This window comes from Bubalus bubalis, chromosome 2, assembly GCF_019923935.1.
Source record: "Bubalus bubalis isolate 160015118507 breed Murrah chromosome 2, NDDB_SH_1, whole genome shotgun sequence".
Lineage (NCBI taxonomy): Eukaryota > Metazoa > Chordata > Mammalia > Artiodactyla > Bovidae > Bubalus > Bubalus bubalis.
The window spans coordinates 167,947,187-167,963,523 of NC_059158.1; the positions used below are offsets into that span (position 1 = coordinate 167,947,187).

General features: G+C 36.3%; 1 protein-coding gene across 8 annotated transcripts in view; it reads left to right on the top strand.

Moving 5' to 3' along the window:
* The window catches only part of AGFG1 (ArfGAP with FG repeats 1), a 75,115-nt gene that overhangs the window by 39,359 nt on the left and 19,419 nt on the right, over nucleotides 1-16,337 (top strand). For all 8 annotated transcript variants that reach the window (XM_044937918.2, XM_044937916.2, XM_044937919.2 and 5 more), the window contains exons 3-5: nucleotides 9,053-9,168; nucleotides 12,617-12,779; nucleotides 13,976-14,129. In XM_044937918.2, coding sequence (XP_044793853.1) covers nucleotides 9,053-9,168; nucleotides 12,617-12,779; nucleotides 13,976-14,129 — 433 coding nt within the window. The remainder of the gene's footprint in view (nucleotides 1-9,052; nucleotides 9,169-12,616; nucleotides 12,780-13,975; nucleotides 14,130-16,337) is intronic.

Genomic DNA, 16,337 nt, shown 5'->3' on the forward strand with positions numbered 1-16,337 from the left:
AAACGGGCTTTTATTTATTGTCTTATTTAAATCTTTGTTATTCTTGGATACTGGGGTAGTATCATAGTAAGTCCAGGGGTCTTGCACGTAGTTCAGGGGTCAGCAGACGTTTTCTTTAAAGAGCCAGATAGTAAATGTTAGGCTTTTGGATCATGCAGTGCCTGTTACAGCTACCCAGGAAACAGCCCTAGACAATAGATAAACGAGCAGACGTGTCTGTGTTCCAGTGAAACTTCAGCTGTAAATGCAGGCTATAGGCCAGATTTAGCCTGAGAGGTATAATTTGTTAACATCTGGCCTAAATTTGATTTGAGAATTTGGTTTGGTATATTTATTACTTATTCATAAGTTGGTACACTTAATGTTCTAGGTCAGCATGTGTATTTCAGATGGAACAAAGGGGAAAAAAAAGTTCTACTGTACTTATATTTCATGGCTGTTAGGAGGTTGCTTTCATTCATGCACCAGATATTTATTTAGAGGCTACTCTGTGTTTGGCAGGCACTGAGAATACAAATAAAGAGTGATGAATTGGAGAGAAGGCACCTACCATGTGAAATTTATATTTAAAAGTTAGATAAAGGGTATGAAATAAATAATACATTGTGATAATATTATATGCATTTTGGTGTGGGGAATTTGCCCCTTTGGAATTGGTGGTCAGGAAAGACTTTATGGCTGGAGAAAGTGATGATGTAAGATGAGTTTGGAGAGTTAATCAGGGGTTAGATCCTTTGGGACCTAAATAGGTCGTGACCAAGAATTTGATTCCTATGCTGAGGAAGCCATTATAAGGTAGTTTTTGCTTAAATTAAAAAACAACAACAAACTGGGATTAAATAAATTGGATTCGATGCCTTTAATCTGATACTCCCTCACCTACCCATTTAGATATTTGGTTCACAAGTCTTGTGTCCTGATGGTCTGCACATAGGGCTTGTGTGTGCCTGTTTTCAGTGACTCAGGTGTATATGTTCTAATTCTTGCTAAAAGATTTTTTAAAACCAAATTTTAAGATGGAATATACCACTTATATAAATGCAGGACTATCTGTATCTTTACATAAGGCATATGGATAGTGTTATTATTTCTTTAGGCATTATTAGTTTGTATAAATCCTTTATAGATAGGCCGTTACTGAGAAATACCTGTTAGAAATATTAGCATAGTCATGCTCATATAGTCAGGGTGAGTATAGGAAATTTTAATAATGTAGTTTTTTTTCCCAGTATTTAACTTAAGTCATGACACATATTTGAGGTATATTTTTTCTGATTGTGAGTTTTTAGGACAAACTAAGGCCCCCCAAACCCTTATTTTCTGTCCCCTTTAGGGCAAAATGATATGTTGCTGACAGAATTTGTGTAGATCCATGGTAACTCACTAGAGAGTTTCAATGTTTCCTGTTCATAATTATTTCTGTTAATCTTTTCTTTCTGCTCCTCAAAAGTGGATATTATGCTCATGAATTTTTCAGTTCTTTAAGTCTCCTATTATTTGTTCCTGTATTTTATAGGTAGTATTGTTAATTGCTGTAATTGTATCTTAACAGAAGGAGGCAGTAATCCTCTCTCTACTGAGGAGAGAAGGGGCAAAAAAACCCCCCAAAAACTGAACTCTAGTTGATATATGTAGATTGGTTTAATGTCAAAAGTTTCTGTAATTCCAGAACATCTTCCTGTATTTTCCTTATTTTGTATATTTGGACCTAGAGGTTATAGGTAGAGTCATGTCACATTGTTTATTCTTTGTATCTATTTTACAAAAATATTGGGGTTGTCTGAATAAAGGTCAGTATCCATTGCAGCAGGTTTCTTTATTTTGTTGTCCTTGAGGGGATTATAAAACTATAACATGTCATATCTCTTTGCCTGATGCAATACTGTTTTCTTAACTCTTTTATATGTGAGTAATTGAGAATTAGTATTTGATTTATTAGTATTGATTAGTATTAGTATTTTTGATTTTAAGAATTGTTAAATTGCTTGCACTGCATGTATTTATTACGTGATTTACGTGCAGTGCTGCATATCTTTCATCTGCCCTTCTAGCCCTAGTTTTTAACCCTGTTATGTCTTCCAAGCACCTGGTTTGTTGGGGTACACAAGTGGGTTTTCTTGTCTCCTCGAAAGGTTTAACTGATGGAGAACATTGTTAGCAGATCAAAGAAAGGAAGAAGGGAAAGGTTAGGATATTTACTTTCTTAACTTCTTTAGTGTGGGATTTCTGTAGCCTGGCTGCCTCTTCATTGAAGGTCAAAACTCCCATCAAGTTAAGGTTGTGACCACTTCCTCTCCTCCTCCCTTTGCTGCCAGTAGGTGGTGATAGGCAGGCCCTGCTGTTGATAACGGAGAAGGCAATGGCACCCCACTCCAGTACTCTTGCCTGGAAACTCCCATGGGTAGAGGGGCCTGGTGGGCTGCCGTCTATGGGGTCGCACAGAGTCGGACATGACTGAAGCAACTTAGCAGCAGCAGCTGTTGGTAATAACCCTGGGACACTATACTCTCACTGGTGATTTCCTGACAGCCTGCCTCTGCTTTAAACAGTCTCTGTTGCAGTTCTCAGATTACCCAAATTGAGTGTGTCATCTGTTTCCTAAGGCCGACCCTGACTGATAAATATACGTTTTTATATTCTAGATTCTTTCAGTGTTTATCATGATTGCGGTTCTAAAGTGGATTAGCAGTAGAATAAGGGAGAAAATTATTCTGACAGTTTCACGAATTTATTCCGTTGGTTGATTTGTGATTTTATGTTTAATTCTTCCATAAGGTCTGGTTTTAAGTATTATCAACCTGGCTACTGAACCCTTAGTATGGCACAACCCATTGTTTCAGCATTATGGGGAATTCAAAAGTAGATGAGACACATAGTAATCCTAATACAGGGCAGTTTGTGGTAAGTTTCTTGTGAGAGGTACAAAGTGTTCTAGAAGTTCAGAGAGGGTGATTGTTCCATGAAGACCACTTTGATTCTGTCTGCAGCAGGAATGAGAGACCCACAGTTTGCTGCGTTTCTGGTCAGACCTCTGCTTTCCAATCCTTGCTTACTTTGTCACCCCATAACACTCCACTGCAAACCACATAAGAGACTAGGCACCAAAATAATAATAGCTAATGCCATTTAAAATCCACTTATATATACCTGTTCTGAGTGGAAAACATATTAACTCATTTAACTCTTCCAGCATCTCAATGAAGCAGGTTCTCTACCCACCCGAGTTGGTATTCACATTAAGGCAATCTGGTTTCCTCAACTAGGCTCATAACTGCCACACCTACCATATTATTCTGTAATTAAAACTAATTATCCATCTCCCCAAAGAGATCATCAAAACGAATTTCATCATGTATGAAGCCTTTTAAATGATGGCTTTCATGTGTCCTCCTTGTCCTCAGTGATGTTTCAAGGCCCCCAGCCCCATGTTGTTGTCAGTAGAATTTATCACATGCTCTGTCATACCAGTCAGCCCCTCTCATTCAGTATATGTTTTAATATTTCACATGATAAGTATTTTTTTCCTACTAATCATTTCTGGCAGTCCCAGTGTCCACATAAGATACCTCAGCCTCCTGAATTCTTTGGCTATTTATGTCCAGAATCCTTTGTTGTAGTTTAGATATCAGTAACTGTATTCTTAGATTTCAAGTGTAAGTGTCCTATTTTCTGACCACCACTGCTCCTCTCTTCCCAGCTCATGCCCTCTAATTTCTGACTCCAACAGTTCTGGGATAACCATTAAGACCTCCAGTCCACTGATGCTAAATTTCTTTGTTGTGCATCATTCTTACCATGTTTGTTTTTCTTAACCTAGCTTTGATTCCATGGTCTGTAGGTCTATTGTTATAACCACTCCCTTAACACCTGTTGTATTTTACCTGATTAAAGCCAGCCCTCTACCTACTTTGTACCTAAACAGCCAAATGAGCCTGGAGGAAAACATAAAACTGTTTTGACTAATTTCGCTTTAAATACCTGTACCTTAAAACCTTAGTGCTGTCTGATAGTTGTAGTTTATTCACTCTCTCATTTTTCCTTCAACTCAGAAACCCTCTCTTTTCAGTTGATGGTGTTCATTATTTTACTCTTTAAAAAAAAAAAAAAAAAGCCAAAACAAACATGGACAAAAGAGAACTTTGTGTGCAGCGTTTTGATTCCTGGGTGGCTCAGATGGTAAAGCGTCTGCTTGCAATGTGGGAGACCCGGGTTCGATCCCTGGATTGGGAAGATCCTCTGGAGAAGGAAATGGCAACCTATTCCAGTACTCTTGCCTAGAAAATTCCATGGATGGAGGAGCCTGGTGGGCTACAGTCCATGGGGTCACAAAGAGTTGGACACGACTGAGCAACTTCACGATAGGTTCACGATCAGAAGATCTACAAACCTGAAATAGCAGTTTCCAGGAGAATGATAGGAGCAGAAGCCACTTTTTCAGGGATTAAAATGTGAATGGATCAAAAGGAGGTAGGACTGTGACATTTTCCCAGTTGTATCTCTGGAATACTGTCTTTGTTTCATGAATCTTGCCCAGGAAAAGATTTAATGGCTAAGTAAATTTGAGAAATGCTGAAAACTATATATAGTATTCGTATGGAAGGAAGTTTCCATCTGCTGGCCTAGATTTTACTAAAGGCTTGTTTTTCAAACTTTGGCCTATTTCACAATCACTGGAAGGGCTTGCTAAGACACAGATTGCTGCATACCACCTCTAGAGGTTCTGATTTCACAGGTCTTGGGTGGCTCCTAAAAATTTGCATTTATAAGTTTTTAGGTGATGCTGATGCTGCCAAGTCCAAGAGATTGGAGGATCCCATTTTGAGAGTCACTTCACTTGAATAAGAAATCAACTGCCATGAGTGGCAGGTATAGCTAGAATTTTGAGCAATACAGGAAATAGCCTTTGCAGGGTAGCAGAGTCAGAAATAAGAGCTGACTAACAACATCATCAGTGTCAAGGGATTCCCTGGTGGCTCAGATGGTTAAGAGTCTGCCTGCAATGCGGGAGGCCCAGGTTCATTCCCTGGGTCCAGAAGATCCCCTGGAAAAGGAAATGGCAACCGACTCCTGTTTTCTTACCTGGAAAATCCAGTGGATGGAGGAGCCTGTCTGAACTGCAAGGAGTTGGACACGACTGAGTGACTACACACAACAACATCATGGAGCTTTGATAGTAAGATAGCATGAATTTGTGGTGGACCGAGGCAGTGAGTTTTCATGATTTTGCCTACCAGTTTGACCTGTCAGGGAGAAAGAACAGACCCTCCGGCAGTTAGTATGAAATTTTGAGTGACTTGTGCATGCGTGCGTGCTAAGTCACTTTAGTTGTGTCCTACTCTTTGCGACCCTATGGACTACAGCCCGCCAGGCTCCTCTGTCCATGGTTTTCCCCAGGCAGGAATACTGGAGTGGGTTGCCATACCCTCCTTCAGGGGATCTTCCTGGCCCAGGTATCAACCTCTCATCTCTTATGTCTCCTGCATTGGCAGGCTGATTCTTTACCACTGTTGCCACCTGGGAAGCCCTGAGTGACAGGCTGCTAATTCAGGTATCTATAGAACTTGTCATCAGGCACTCTATCTTTGCTCTGTGTTACCATGTTGAGTGCCAAGACAGTAACTATATCATCTGTCTTTAACCCATCTCCTTTTTGTTTGTATTTGTATTATTTGCTATTCATTAATTGTTTTTAGTTTAAAAAACTGTATGCGTTAGTTAATAGGGGTTTTGGAATACAAAGACTAAATGTCATAAATTATCCTAAGCTAATGCTTTCAATTGCAGTTTAATAAGTCTTTGAGCAAATGTCTTGTTTTCTCACTTGGAAATTTTTTAAATAAAAGAATTAGGAGCTACCAGTTATTTCTTTATAAATGTAATTTTAAAGCCATAGAATTTAAAAGTTTAAAATTACATTTTGGGAGAATCATTATAGGTTTCTTGTTGAGAAGAGTCTCGTGTGGACTTTTTAAAAAGTATTAATTTTTTTGGTGTATACTTGACTTACAACACTGTGTTAGTTTCATGTGTACAGTAAAATGATTCTATACACACACATACGTATTTTTCTTTTCTTGGATTCTTTTCTCACATAGATTGTCACAGAATATTGAGTAGAGTTCCCTGTGCTATACAGTAGATCCTTGTTGGTTATCGTGTATATAGTAGTGTGTGTGTCTTCATCCCAAGCTCCTGATTTTTTCCCCCTTCCCCTACAATTTCCCCTTTGGTAACCATAAATTTGTTTTCAGTATCTGTAAGTCTGTTTCTGTTTTGTGAATAAATTCATTTATATCTTTTTTTTAAAATTAGATTCTACATATGAGTGATATCATATAATATTTGTCTTTCTCTGACTTACCTCACTTAGTATGATAATTTCTAGGTCCATTGATATTGCTGCAAACGGCATTATTTCATTCTTTGTGTGGCTGAATAGTGTCCCATTTTATACATATGCACCACATCTTCATCCATTCCTCTGCTGATGGACATTGAAGTTGTTTCCATGTCTTCGCTATTGTAAACACTGCTGCAGTGAACATTGGGGTGCAGGTACCCTTTTGGATCCTTTTTTTTTTTTAAGTAGCTAAGTATTTATTAGAGAAGCTGGTCCTCTAATAGAGTTTATATAGTACTTGTGGCGTAAGTTGCGTTACCATTCCTGGGTGTTTGCGCTTCTTGGGCTTTTCCACTGAAATGTTTTTATAATAGACTACCTTTGTGTTTGTTGTACTGCCTTAAGTAATGACTTTATAGTATTTGTATTGAGCCCAGAGTAGTAAGGAACCACAAGAAATGCTGTTCTGAAACATGCTTGGGGTACATGGTAGGAGAGGAGAAGGGTGACTGCTTTTTTCCTGTCTTTATTTCTCCTGCATCTACTTCAGTGAGCATGCAGGTAAGCTAGAGAAGGATACTGCTTTTCCATCTCTGATTTCTCAAAATTTTGTCAAGCTTTGGAAGTTATATACTGTGTTCTTTTCACAGTGTTGTTCTTTAAAGTAATATAATTTTGGAAACTTGTGGACTTGTTTTTTAGAGCTTTACTGAGGAATAAGTAATTATAATAAATTGTATATATTTAAAATGTACAATTTAATGAGCTTTGACATATGTGAACCATCATTATAGTAACATGATAACATACATTTTCATCATCCCCAAGAATACTGTTGTGCTCCTTCGTAGTGCATCCCCTGATCTGCATTCTGTCACCATAGATAAGTTTACATTTCCTCAAATTTTAAATGAATGGAATTACATAATACGTATACTATGCAGGTATACATACTATGTATACTTTGTTGGAGGGGGTTCTGATGTCTCTCAATCAGCATAATTGAGGGTTTATTCACGTAGTTTCTTGTGTCAATAATTTGTTCATTTTTATTGCCAAATAAAGTATCTATATTGCCAAATATTCAAGTATCTAACTTGAATATTCGAAAATTATTAATTCACTTACCTGTTAATGGATATTGGGGTTGTTTTCTGTTTGGAGTTAATGAAGCTTCTGTGAACATTTGTGTACAAATCTGAGCATGGACATGTACCTTTATGATTCTTGAGTTAAGTACTTACTTAAAAATGGGATGGTTGGGTTGCATGGTAGATATATGTTTAACTTTTAAGAAACTGCCAACTATCTTCCAAACTGATTGTACCATTTTTACATTCTTGAGAGTTCTAGTTGTTCCACATTCTCACCAGCATATGATATGGCCAGTCATTTTTTATTTTTTTGGCTAGAACCTTTGTTATTTCAGAAATAAGCATTCTGTGTAGCTTGAGGTGGGTAGAGTAGTTATTTCTGGATTATTGTAATAAATACTTGTCAAAACACCAACTATTTCAATAATAATACACTTATTTATAAGAACGTCCAGAAATAACTCTTCTGTATCAAAAAACTTACTGGCACAAGAGAGTTAAACAATGGTCTTTAGAGGAGAAAAGGAAAATTCTTCTAGGGGAAGCTTCATAAAGCACTTTCTCCATTACTTTTTTTTTTTTTTGGTGTGGGTCCTGGGGATCAAACGCAGGAACTTATGCTCCATTACATTTCTGATTGATATAGTTCATGAAAAAAGCCTCGCTTTGTCTTGGTTTAGTCTTTTTGTTTGGCCATTCTGGTGGTTTGTATGGGTGTCTGTGTAGTGGGGCTCAGTATTATTTTAATTTACATTTTCTACATGGCCTGTGATCTTGGGCTGCTTATTTGCCATCTGTATATCTTCTCTGATGAAGTGTCTGTTCAAATTTTCTATCCACTCTTCAACATATTGTAACTTCCTTTTATCAGTTGGTGGCTTGCCTTATCTGAAGAGCAACAGTTTTAAATTTTGATGAAGCACACCGTATCAACTTTTTCTGTACAATTCTCTTTATACTTTGTATCCTATTTGAGTACTGCATCATTTTGTTTCTTTGATTTTTACTAAAAAGTTAGATAATCTCTCTCATTTTTTAGCCATTAGGGGGAAAAAAGTAGAGGAGGCAGTTATAAAGCTAGTCATAGCTGCCTTGTATTTTTCTTATATTATACTTTAAAAGCAAATTGTGTATGATTATAGTACTTTTTATTTGTTTTTTGGTTGATTTTTAAACCTGTCAAGGATTTAAGAGATTGATTGATTGATTAATTTGATTAATCAATTAAGAGATTAATTTGATCAAATTCCTTTGTTTTATGGGGTGAAGGAACTGAGGTTCATAAAGGTTACATGACTTTGCTAATGGTTTACAGTTTATGATTATTCTAAGATCAAACAGTCTGAGGTCCTCTTAGATCCCGTTTCACTATTTATTTCCCTTTGAGGAGCTGGTCTTTGTGATGCTGTTGATAAGACTTTATTGCATGCTATAACATTAAAATAAATTTAGTTCCTTCATTTGTTGCTTCTTCATTGCTCATTGTGATTAATATCCTATTGAAAGCAATATTATTAAAATTAAAGTAGGTTAGCTTTCTGAATGAATCTTAATTATCTCTTAAAATTTCATTAAGATGTTGAATTTAACACTTTTGTTTTTGTAATTCTTTCCAAAGGTCTGTAAACAGATTTGGCTAGGATTATTTGATGATAGATCTTCAGCAATTCCAGACTTCAGGGATCCACAAAAAGTGAAAGAGTTCCTACAAGAAAAATATGAAAAGAAAAGATGGTGAGTGAATAGTTTCTATTTAGAGCAAAGGCTCCCCAGATTGCATTAATTATGGGTAAGATTAGTATAACAGGAAGGAAGGAAATAAGTAGGTAGACAGGAAATAAGGAAGTAGGTAGATACTCATTATACTTTGGCTTTTATTGGATTTGATTTCCAATAAAATGGAAATCATTCTGCTTTGTCCTAACTCATCTGTGCCTGGCAGTAGCCACCAGGCCTCTTACCTTTTTTTGGGAAGTCGGGGATTCTTCCTTCTAGACCTTTACTACCCCTGTTAGCTTCTCTAGACATTATAGTCATGTAAAACCTCCTTTCTTAAAAATCTTCCTTCGTTTAGCATGTGTTTCTTTAGTTTCTTTAATATAGTAAGCACTGTGCTAAAGCACTCATGAAGCAGTCTATTCACTTAATTGCAGGTTACAATAATTCTTTGCTCAAAATATCCCTCTTTGCTCAAACTACCCACCCAAGAAGTCGTTTTTCTACCTTGTTAAGAAGGAAGTGTTTATACTTTTTAAACTAAATCTGTCAGATGTTAATTTTTGAAAAGGAGTTAAAACAGATGTACGTGTGGCTAGTGAAGCGTTTTAAAGCAGAGCAAGGGTATATTCATAGAACTAATGTTCAGCTACTTTGAGCTCTTCATTTTAGCTGTATGAGAACAATTTAAGTCAGCTTACTAAGACTCATTAGTGATGAATTCTTGGTTATTTCTTTAGTGTGTGTATTTTAGTTTCAGTAGTGTGTATTTTCCGTCTTGAGAGGTTAAAAAGATGAGAGAGAATCATAAATAGAGGGATAATGAAGAAGTAATGGCCTCTTGTTTGCCAGAGGAACTGTATTTTAACCCAGAGAATATCTTCAAAAAACTGTTCTAGTTGAGGGAATACTTTCTGTGGTTATGAGTGAGATATCTCCACCTCCACTGGATGAGCATAGTAGAAAGAAGTGGCTCTAATTTGTATTTTCTGTGAACTTTGTATTCTTACTGTTCTCTGGAGGAAACTAATTTTTGTCAGGGCCATATTCAGCATTACTAGAAACATTAGGTATGAATATAGAAGAAAAAATAACAGCAAGATTTTAGTTCAGGAAAGAAAAAGAAAAAAACTTGGAAGATGAGGTGATAGTAAAAACATAGTGCCATAAATAATTCTCTTAAAATGAGGTATATAATTATCTTTTTATCATTTTAGTTCTAAATTTCCCAGACCTTTTATCCTGTAGTTAAGACCTTTCTCCTTGATAGCCTTGTCCTAATTTTTCGTTTTCCCAAGTTTCACTTTTACCAGCTCAGAGTTAGTTTGAATAGAACTTAGCTGGGTTTTCAAATGCTTTAGCTTCAGCTGATAAGAGGAAAGCGTGTGTGAATAAGAGTTGATAGAATTAAAACCTGAAGTCCCCTATCCCTGCATTAGTGATAATAGCCACAAAATAAAATAATAAAAATTATTTATTCGGACCATAACCAAATAATTGTAAACCTCAAATAATTATTATAATTTGTGTTATCTTTTCTGTCCTGAGAAACAGAATAGTAATAAGAGTAAGACAAATACAAACTTCAGTTGGTGGGTAGGGGAGAGGGAGTGACAGTATTCAGGTAGGCTGGGACTTTTGCATTTTAAACTCATGTTCCTGCACACCTGTGACATGTACATAGTGGGTGGTGCAGTGGGTTTGTAATGCGACATAAGTGAAAGCGAAGTCACTCAGTCGTGTCCAACTCTCTGTGACCCCATGGACGGAGGAGCCTACTAGGCTCCATGGTATTTTCCAGGCAAGAGTACTGGAATGGGTTGCCATTTCCTTCTCTGCGACATAAGCATTATCCAAATGCAGTCTCCCTAAAAACCCTCACTGTGGGCAGCTACACTTAAGACATTGAGGCTGGTGCTGTCATCTAAAGGGTTTTTGAAATTATTCTGTTAACAAGTTTTTGAGCTCATTTCCTATGCTGTACATGTTTAGTTAGCTTTTGTACTTGTAACTACATAAGCCTTTGAGCCAAAGATTCTTACCTGATTTTATGCTTTAAAAAGGCTTGGCTATTCTCAGAAATTGGCATCACTACTGATAAGCCAAACTATTGGAAAATGTAACTTCCTGTTTTCATCTCTTCCATATACTGAAAAAACTGAAGTTTTATTGTTTGTGATTGTTTTATAATTTGATAATAGCCAAAACTTGTGTACCAGAACACTGTATAAGTACTTTGTAAATGTTAATTTGTTTATACCTCGTAGTAACCATATTTTAGTGTTTTAGAAGAAAATTCGGAGGCACAGAGTGCTGAAGTTGTTTGCCCTGGGTTTCACATCTGTTGAGTGATGGAGCTAGGATTTGAACTCTGATTCTGGAGCATAGACAGAGGACCCTGGCGGGCTACAGTCCATGGGGTCGCAAAGAGTCAGACACAACTGAGCACACACGCACACACATGTGGAACACAGTAGAAAAACTCTGCTTTTCTGCTTCTCCCATCTGTGTGATATGGGGAAGGGGGGGTAGTTAGAACCAAACCCAGAAATTCTGTGAGCAAGAGCTTTCAAAGAATGCCAGCCCTGGAGACAGCACTGCCAATATATGGGCATTGTATTCTCACTTCCCCTCTCTCTTTCCTTTATTCCTTTCACCCCATGAATACTTACATGATTGGAGTCAAACCTAAAAGACCTGTAAAGTCTTATGAACATCTTTCCATGTCAAGACAGAGCAGCTGTGTATTATATAGATACTAGCATAACCCTTTCAAGCATTTTTCTCCTGATGAATTTTGGTTTATTGCTGTTTTTTTGAAATTTTAAAGAGTGCTGTGGTAACATACATTTATTTACACTTAACCCAATTATTGCCTAAGGATAGGTTACTGGAAATGGTACTTCTGGGGCACAGAGTATTTTAATATAGAGTAACAACATTTGTAAAGTTTATACTCAGACCAAATGCGTGTCATTTTAATTTACATTTTTTATTAGGTTAAAAATATTTTCATTTCTGTGTCTCTCTTGGTGAATTGCTTCTGTCCATTTAAAAATTGAGTAGTTAATCTTATTCTTATAGATTTGTAATAGACCTTTATATTTCGGGCTATTAACTGTAACATAATAAATATTTTTCCTTCCTTTTGCTCAGTTTTCAAATGTTATTTATGATTTTACAGTACTTGATGAACTACAAGTCTTTTTTAAAAAAGCAGTTAATATTGTTATCTTAGAAAAACTGTAAGTAAATAATTGAAGCAAGTTTTGTGGTTGCTGTTTTATTACCTTTTCTCTGAATATTTTAATTAAGTGTACTCTTACGGTATCAATTCTTAGAGGGTTTTCAAATAAGATTAATATCGAAGCAGTCTTGTACAGAATTATAGAGTTAAGCTTTTTGAGCTTAGTATTCCCTACCTCTTCCTTAGTTAACTGCCTCTTCAACTTTTCATATGTTTTAGGTATGTCCCACCAGAACAAGCCAAAGTGGTGGCGTCAGTCCATGCATCTATTTCAGGGTCCTCTGCCAGTAGCACGAGCAGCACACCTGAGGTCAAACCACTGAAATCTCTTTTAGGAGATTCAGCACCAGCACTGCACTTAAATAAGGGCACACCTAGTCAGGTGAGTCATTTTTAAGTCTTTGTAGAAGCTTCTACGTGAGGAGGATTGAGTACAATGAATTTGGGAATTAAGACAGTTGCATAATGCTACTGGTATACCAGTAGCATTATGTCCTAATGGTTTATAATACCTTAAAAGATACTTGGTTAAGTGGTTGCAGTGTGTCTATTTTTGTGGGTTTTGCTATTGTGAATATGAGTTTGTAAAGGTATTCAGGAGCATTGTCATAGATGTAACATATAGTGGTAAAACATGAATCTGTGGTGACCATCAGAGTTATTTAGAACAGTATAGCCTTTGTGATATACTTTTACAGGAAAGGATTTTTCAAGCACAGAATTTTTTCCCCATCCTGATGGTGAAACATGTTTATCATTGAAATGTAGGTAGCTTTGCATTACAAAACTTATTCTAAAAAACTGAGTAGACTGAAGTCTTTTCAGCAGTTGGTGTCTAGAGTTTATGCTTCTATACTTCATGACAGTCAGATGAGTTATGACAAATCTGTTACTGTGTGGCATTACGTCTGTCTTACATAAGAATGATTCTGAAGCATGTTATTATTTGAATTAAATTCCGCCCTTTTAAAAAATGCATATACTAGGGCAGCTAGATAAATTGCTCCATTTTCACCAAAGCTTTGAGTAAAAAATGAAGAGAAGGGTAAAGTCAGTATATTGTAACTCTTCCCTTGGATAAAAGATTTGTTCTGTGGAAGCCTTATCATCATACTCTGTTAGCAACAAGTCTGTTTTGTGTCTTGAGGTGTAACAACTTCTGTAATTATACTTCATTGCTTTTGACTCTGTACTTAAAAGATAATTATGGGCATAGATGTTGAAAATTTGTGCTTTTCAGAAAACATGGCTCAGACGGTGAAAGTGTCTGCCTGCAATGCGGCAGACGCGGCTTCGATCCCTGGGTTGGGAAGACCCCCTGGAGAAGGAAATGGCAACCCACTCCAGTACTCTTGCCTGGAAAATCCCATGGACAAAGGAGCCTGGTAGGCTACAGTCCATGGGATCGCAAAGAGGCGGACACGACTGAGCTACTTCACTTTACCTTTTTTTATTCAAAACTCTACAGGTAGATTATATAATCTTTGAACTGTTTTAAGCTTGGTGAATTGGAAGTAGTTTTATAAACGTTTAGCAAATCTAACTGGAAGCTCTTTGTAGTTAATATGTGGTTTATAGTCCCCTGTTGTAGGTCGCTCCCAAGGGCAGCAGCAGGAAAAGAAGCAGTTTGACCTTTTAAGTGATCTTGGCTCAGACATCTTTGCTGCTCCAGCACCTCAGTCAACAGCTACAGCCAATTTTGCTAACTTTGCACATTTCAACAGTCACGCAGGTAAGTGTTTTTTCCTAGCAGTTTTTTCCAGTGTTTGAATAATCATCAAATTAAATGTGGAGCACTAAATTAAGAATTCATTAGGTCATTTTGAAGCAGTTTTATTTGATAATTTGAGACATATTTTTGCATGTATGTATTTCACTGTTTTATAAATATGACAAAAGCCAGTACTTACTGAATTGGTTTCCTATTTGTATTTTGGGACTTACTTTACCTTCTTTTTACTCACCTGTGAAATTGTGATGCTCTCTGCCCTTTTTTTCCTTTCAGTTTCATGTCCTGGCTTATAGTTGGATAATAATGGTACAAATTATTTTATATATATGTATCAAAAAATACGCTGTTTGAGATAATTTGGAAAATTATAGAAAACCTTCAGCCACATTTCTATCAAGCATTAAAGGAATTTTTGTTTTAAATATCAATAAAAACATTTTCTAAGACTATGCTACAGAAGGAAGTTGTGGTGTGATTTATGTATGTTTGTGTCTGTATGTGTTGACTTTAAAAAGAGATCCTAGGATGAAGATTTCTCTCAAGAGAGATTATACTGAGAACGGTAAGAAATCAGGAAGCTTAAGTTGTTGGGACTGTGGTACATTTTCCATTTCTTATATTAGCCAAGTAGCAGAAGTCCAGGAGACTGAAAATAATCTTTCCTCTTCATCCTCCAGGCGGGAAGCCAGTTGTTCTTCTCTGAGCAGACAGGAGCTCCAGCTCTCTGTTCTCACCTCTTGCTTTTTGAATGATGGTTGAAAGGGTTGGTGGAAGAATCAATGAATAGAGAGTGAAGCTTCTGTAATTTATAAATATTTTACTTATCTCAATTTTAGGCTTATTGAGATATAATTTGAAATGATAGATAAGTAGCTGCCAAACTCTTAGAAATTTTCAACTTATTTCATGTTTTGTGTGTGTGTGTGTGTGTTTGGTCTCTGAATGCAATTTGTGAATATTTGCAGGTCAGGGGATTAATGTTACACTTCTCTATGTAGCCATATTAGCAAAAAAATAGACAAGTCAATGTACTCCACAGACTGCTTTATACCATGATTACCCTTATATTTTCAATAACTCCCTTAAAATGCTTTTTGAAAATAATTGTCATTATTTAATTGTAATATATAAATGTTAAAAAAAATAGCAATGTATGATTTTATCAGATTGATTGAAGATATTAAATATTGTTTGTCTCTTTTCCACATATGACAGAAATATAGTAGAGGACAGATATGTCTGTGAGGAAGTAGTTTAATAGGTCAGGTTGCCTGAGAGTAATAATTTTTTAGCCTAAAGTTCTTTTGTTTTTACAAAGGACCACTCAGATTACCCTTTCCCTACTTCATTTGATTCCAGGAGTGTAAAAAATATATATGGATATTGTAAGAAAAAGCTAATAAAATTAGTTATTTATTTTCCCTTCTAGTATAGTTGATGCCATCTTTTACTTTTTACCTTACGTAGTTTTTAAGTGTAAGCCAATGTCTTGGTTCAATCTGAAATATCTTTTCCCAGAACCTTTGTAAGCACTCTGAATTTTTACTTTTTCTTATATGGTTTGCAGATTTAAATTCATTGATAGCTGAATTCTTGCCCTGAAATTCTCATGTCAAAAAAAAATAATTGGGTGAAAACTTTCTCCTGAACAAATTGATGTGATCTCCTGAACAAATTGATGTGACAAATGGAACCTTTAATGGCAAACAGTAATTATTCAGATAAGCCAATCTGGCTAGCATTATTTTATAGGAAATCCTGTTCTTTTACAGACAGTTTAGTCGCTTAAAAACCAGAAGTCTTTACCCTTCTTCGTTTGAACATTCTGGCTGAGTTAGCGTGTGTGGATGTGTGTCGATGATGGGGTCAGTATTATGTTCAGAAAAAGTCATCTTCTACAGAAATATACATGGCAGTTAGAAACATAATTTACTATGGAATGTAATAGTTATCTTACCTGGTAATAAACATATCACAAAAACTGTAAACTGTCATTGATTATTGTCACATCTTATACGAGGGATGTCAAACTCAATCGCCTTGCCACCCAGTTAACACAGATGAGTGGTGTAGTGCACTGTGGAAGGGACCACAGTGCCCCTTTCAGAGGCAGATGTTCTGTAATCTCCTGTTGCCACATGGAAATGCGGGCTCAGGGTTCCTAATATATTGATTCTTTTAAGAGAAGCAAGAAATCTTGTTGAAATG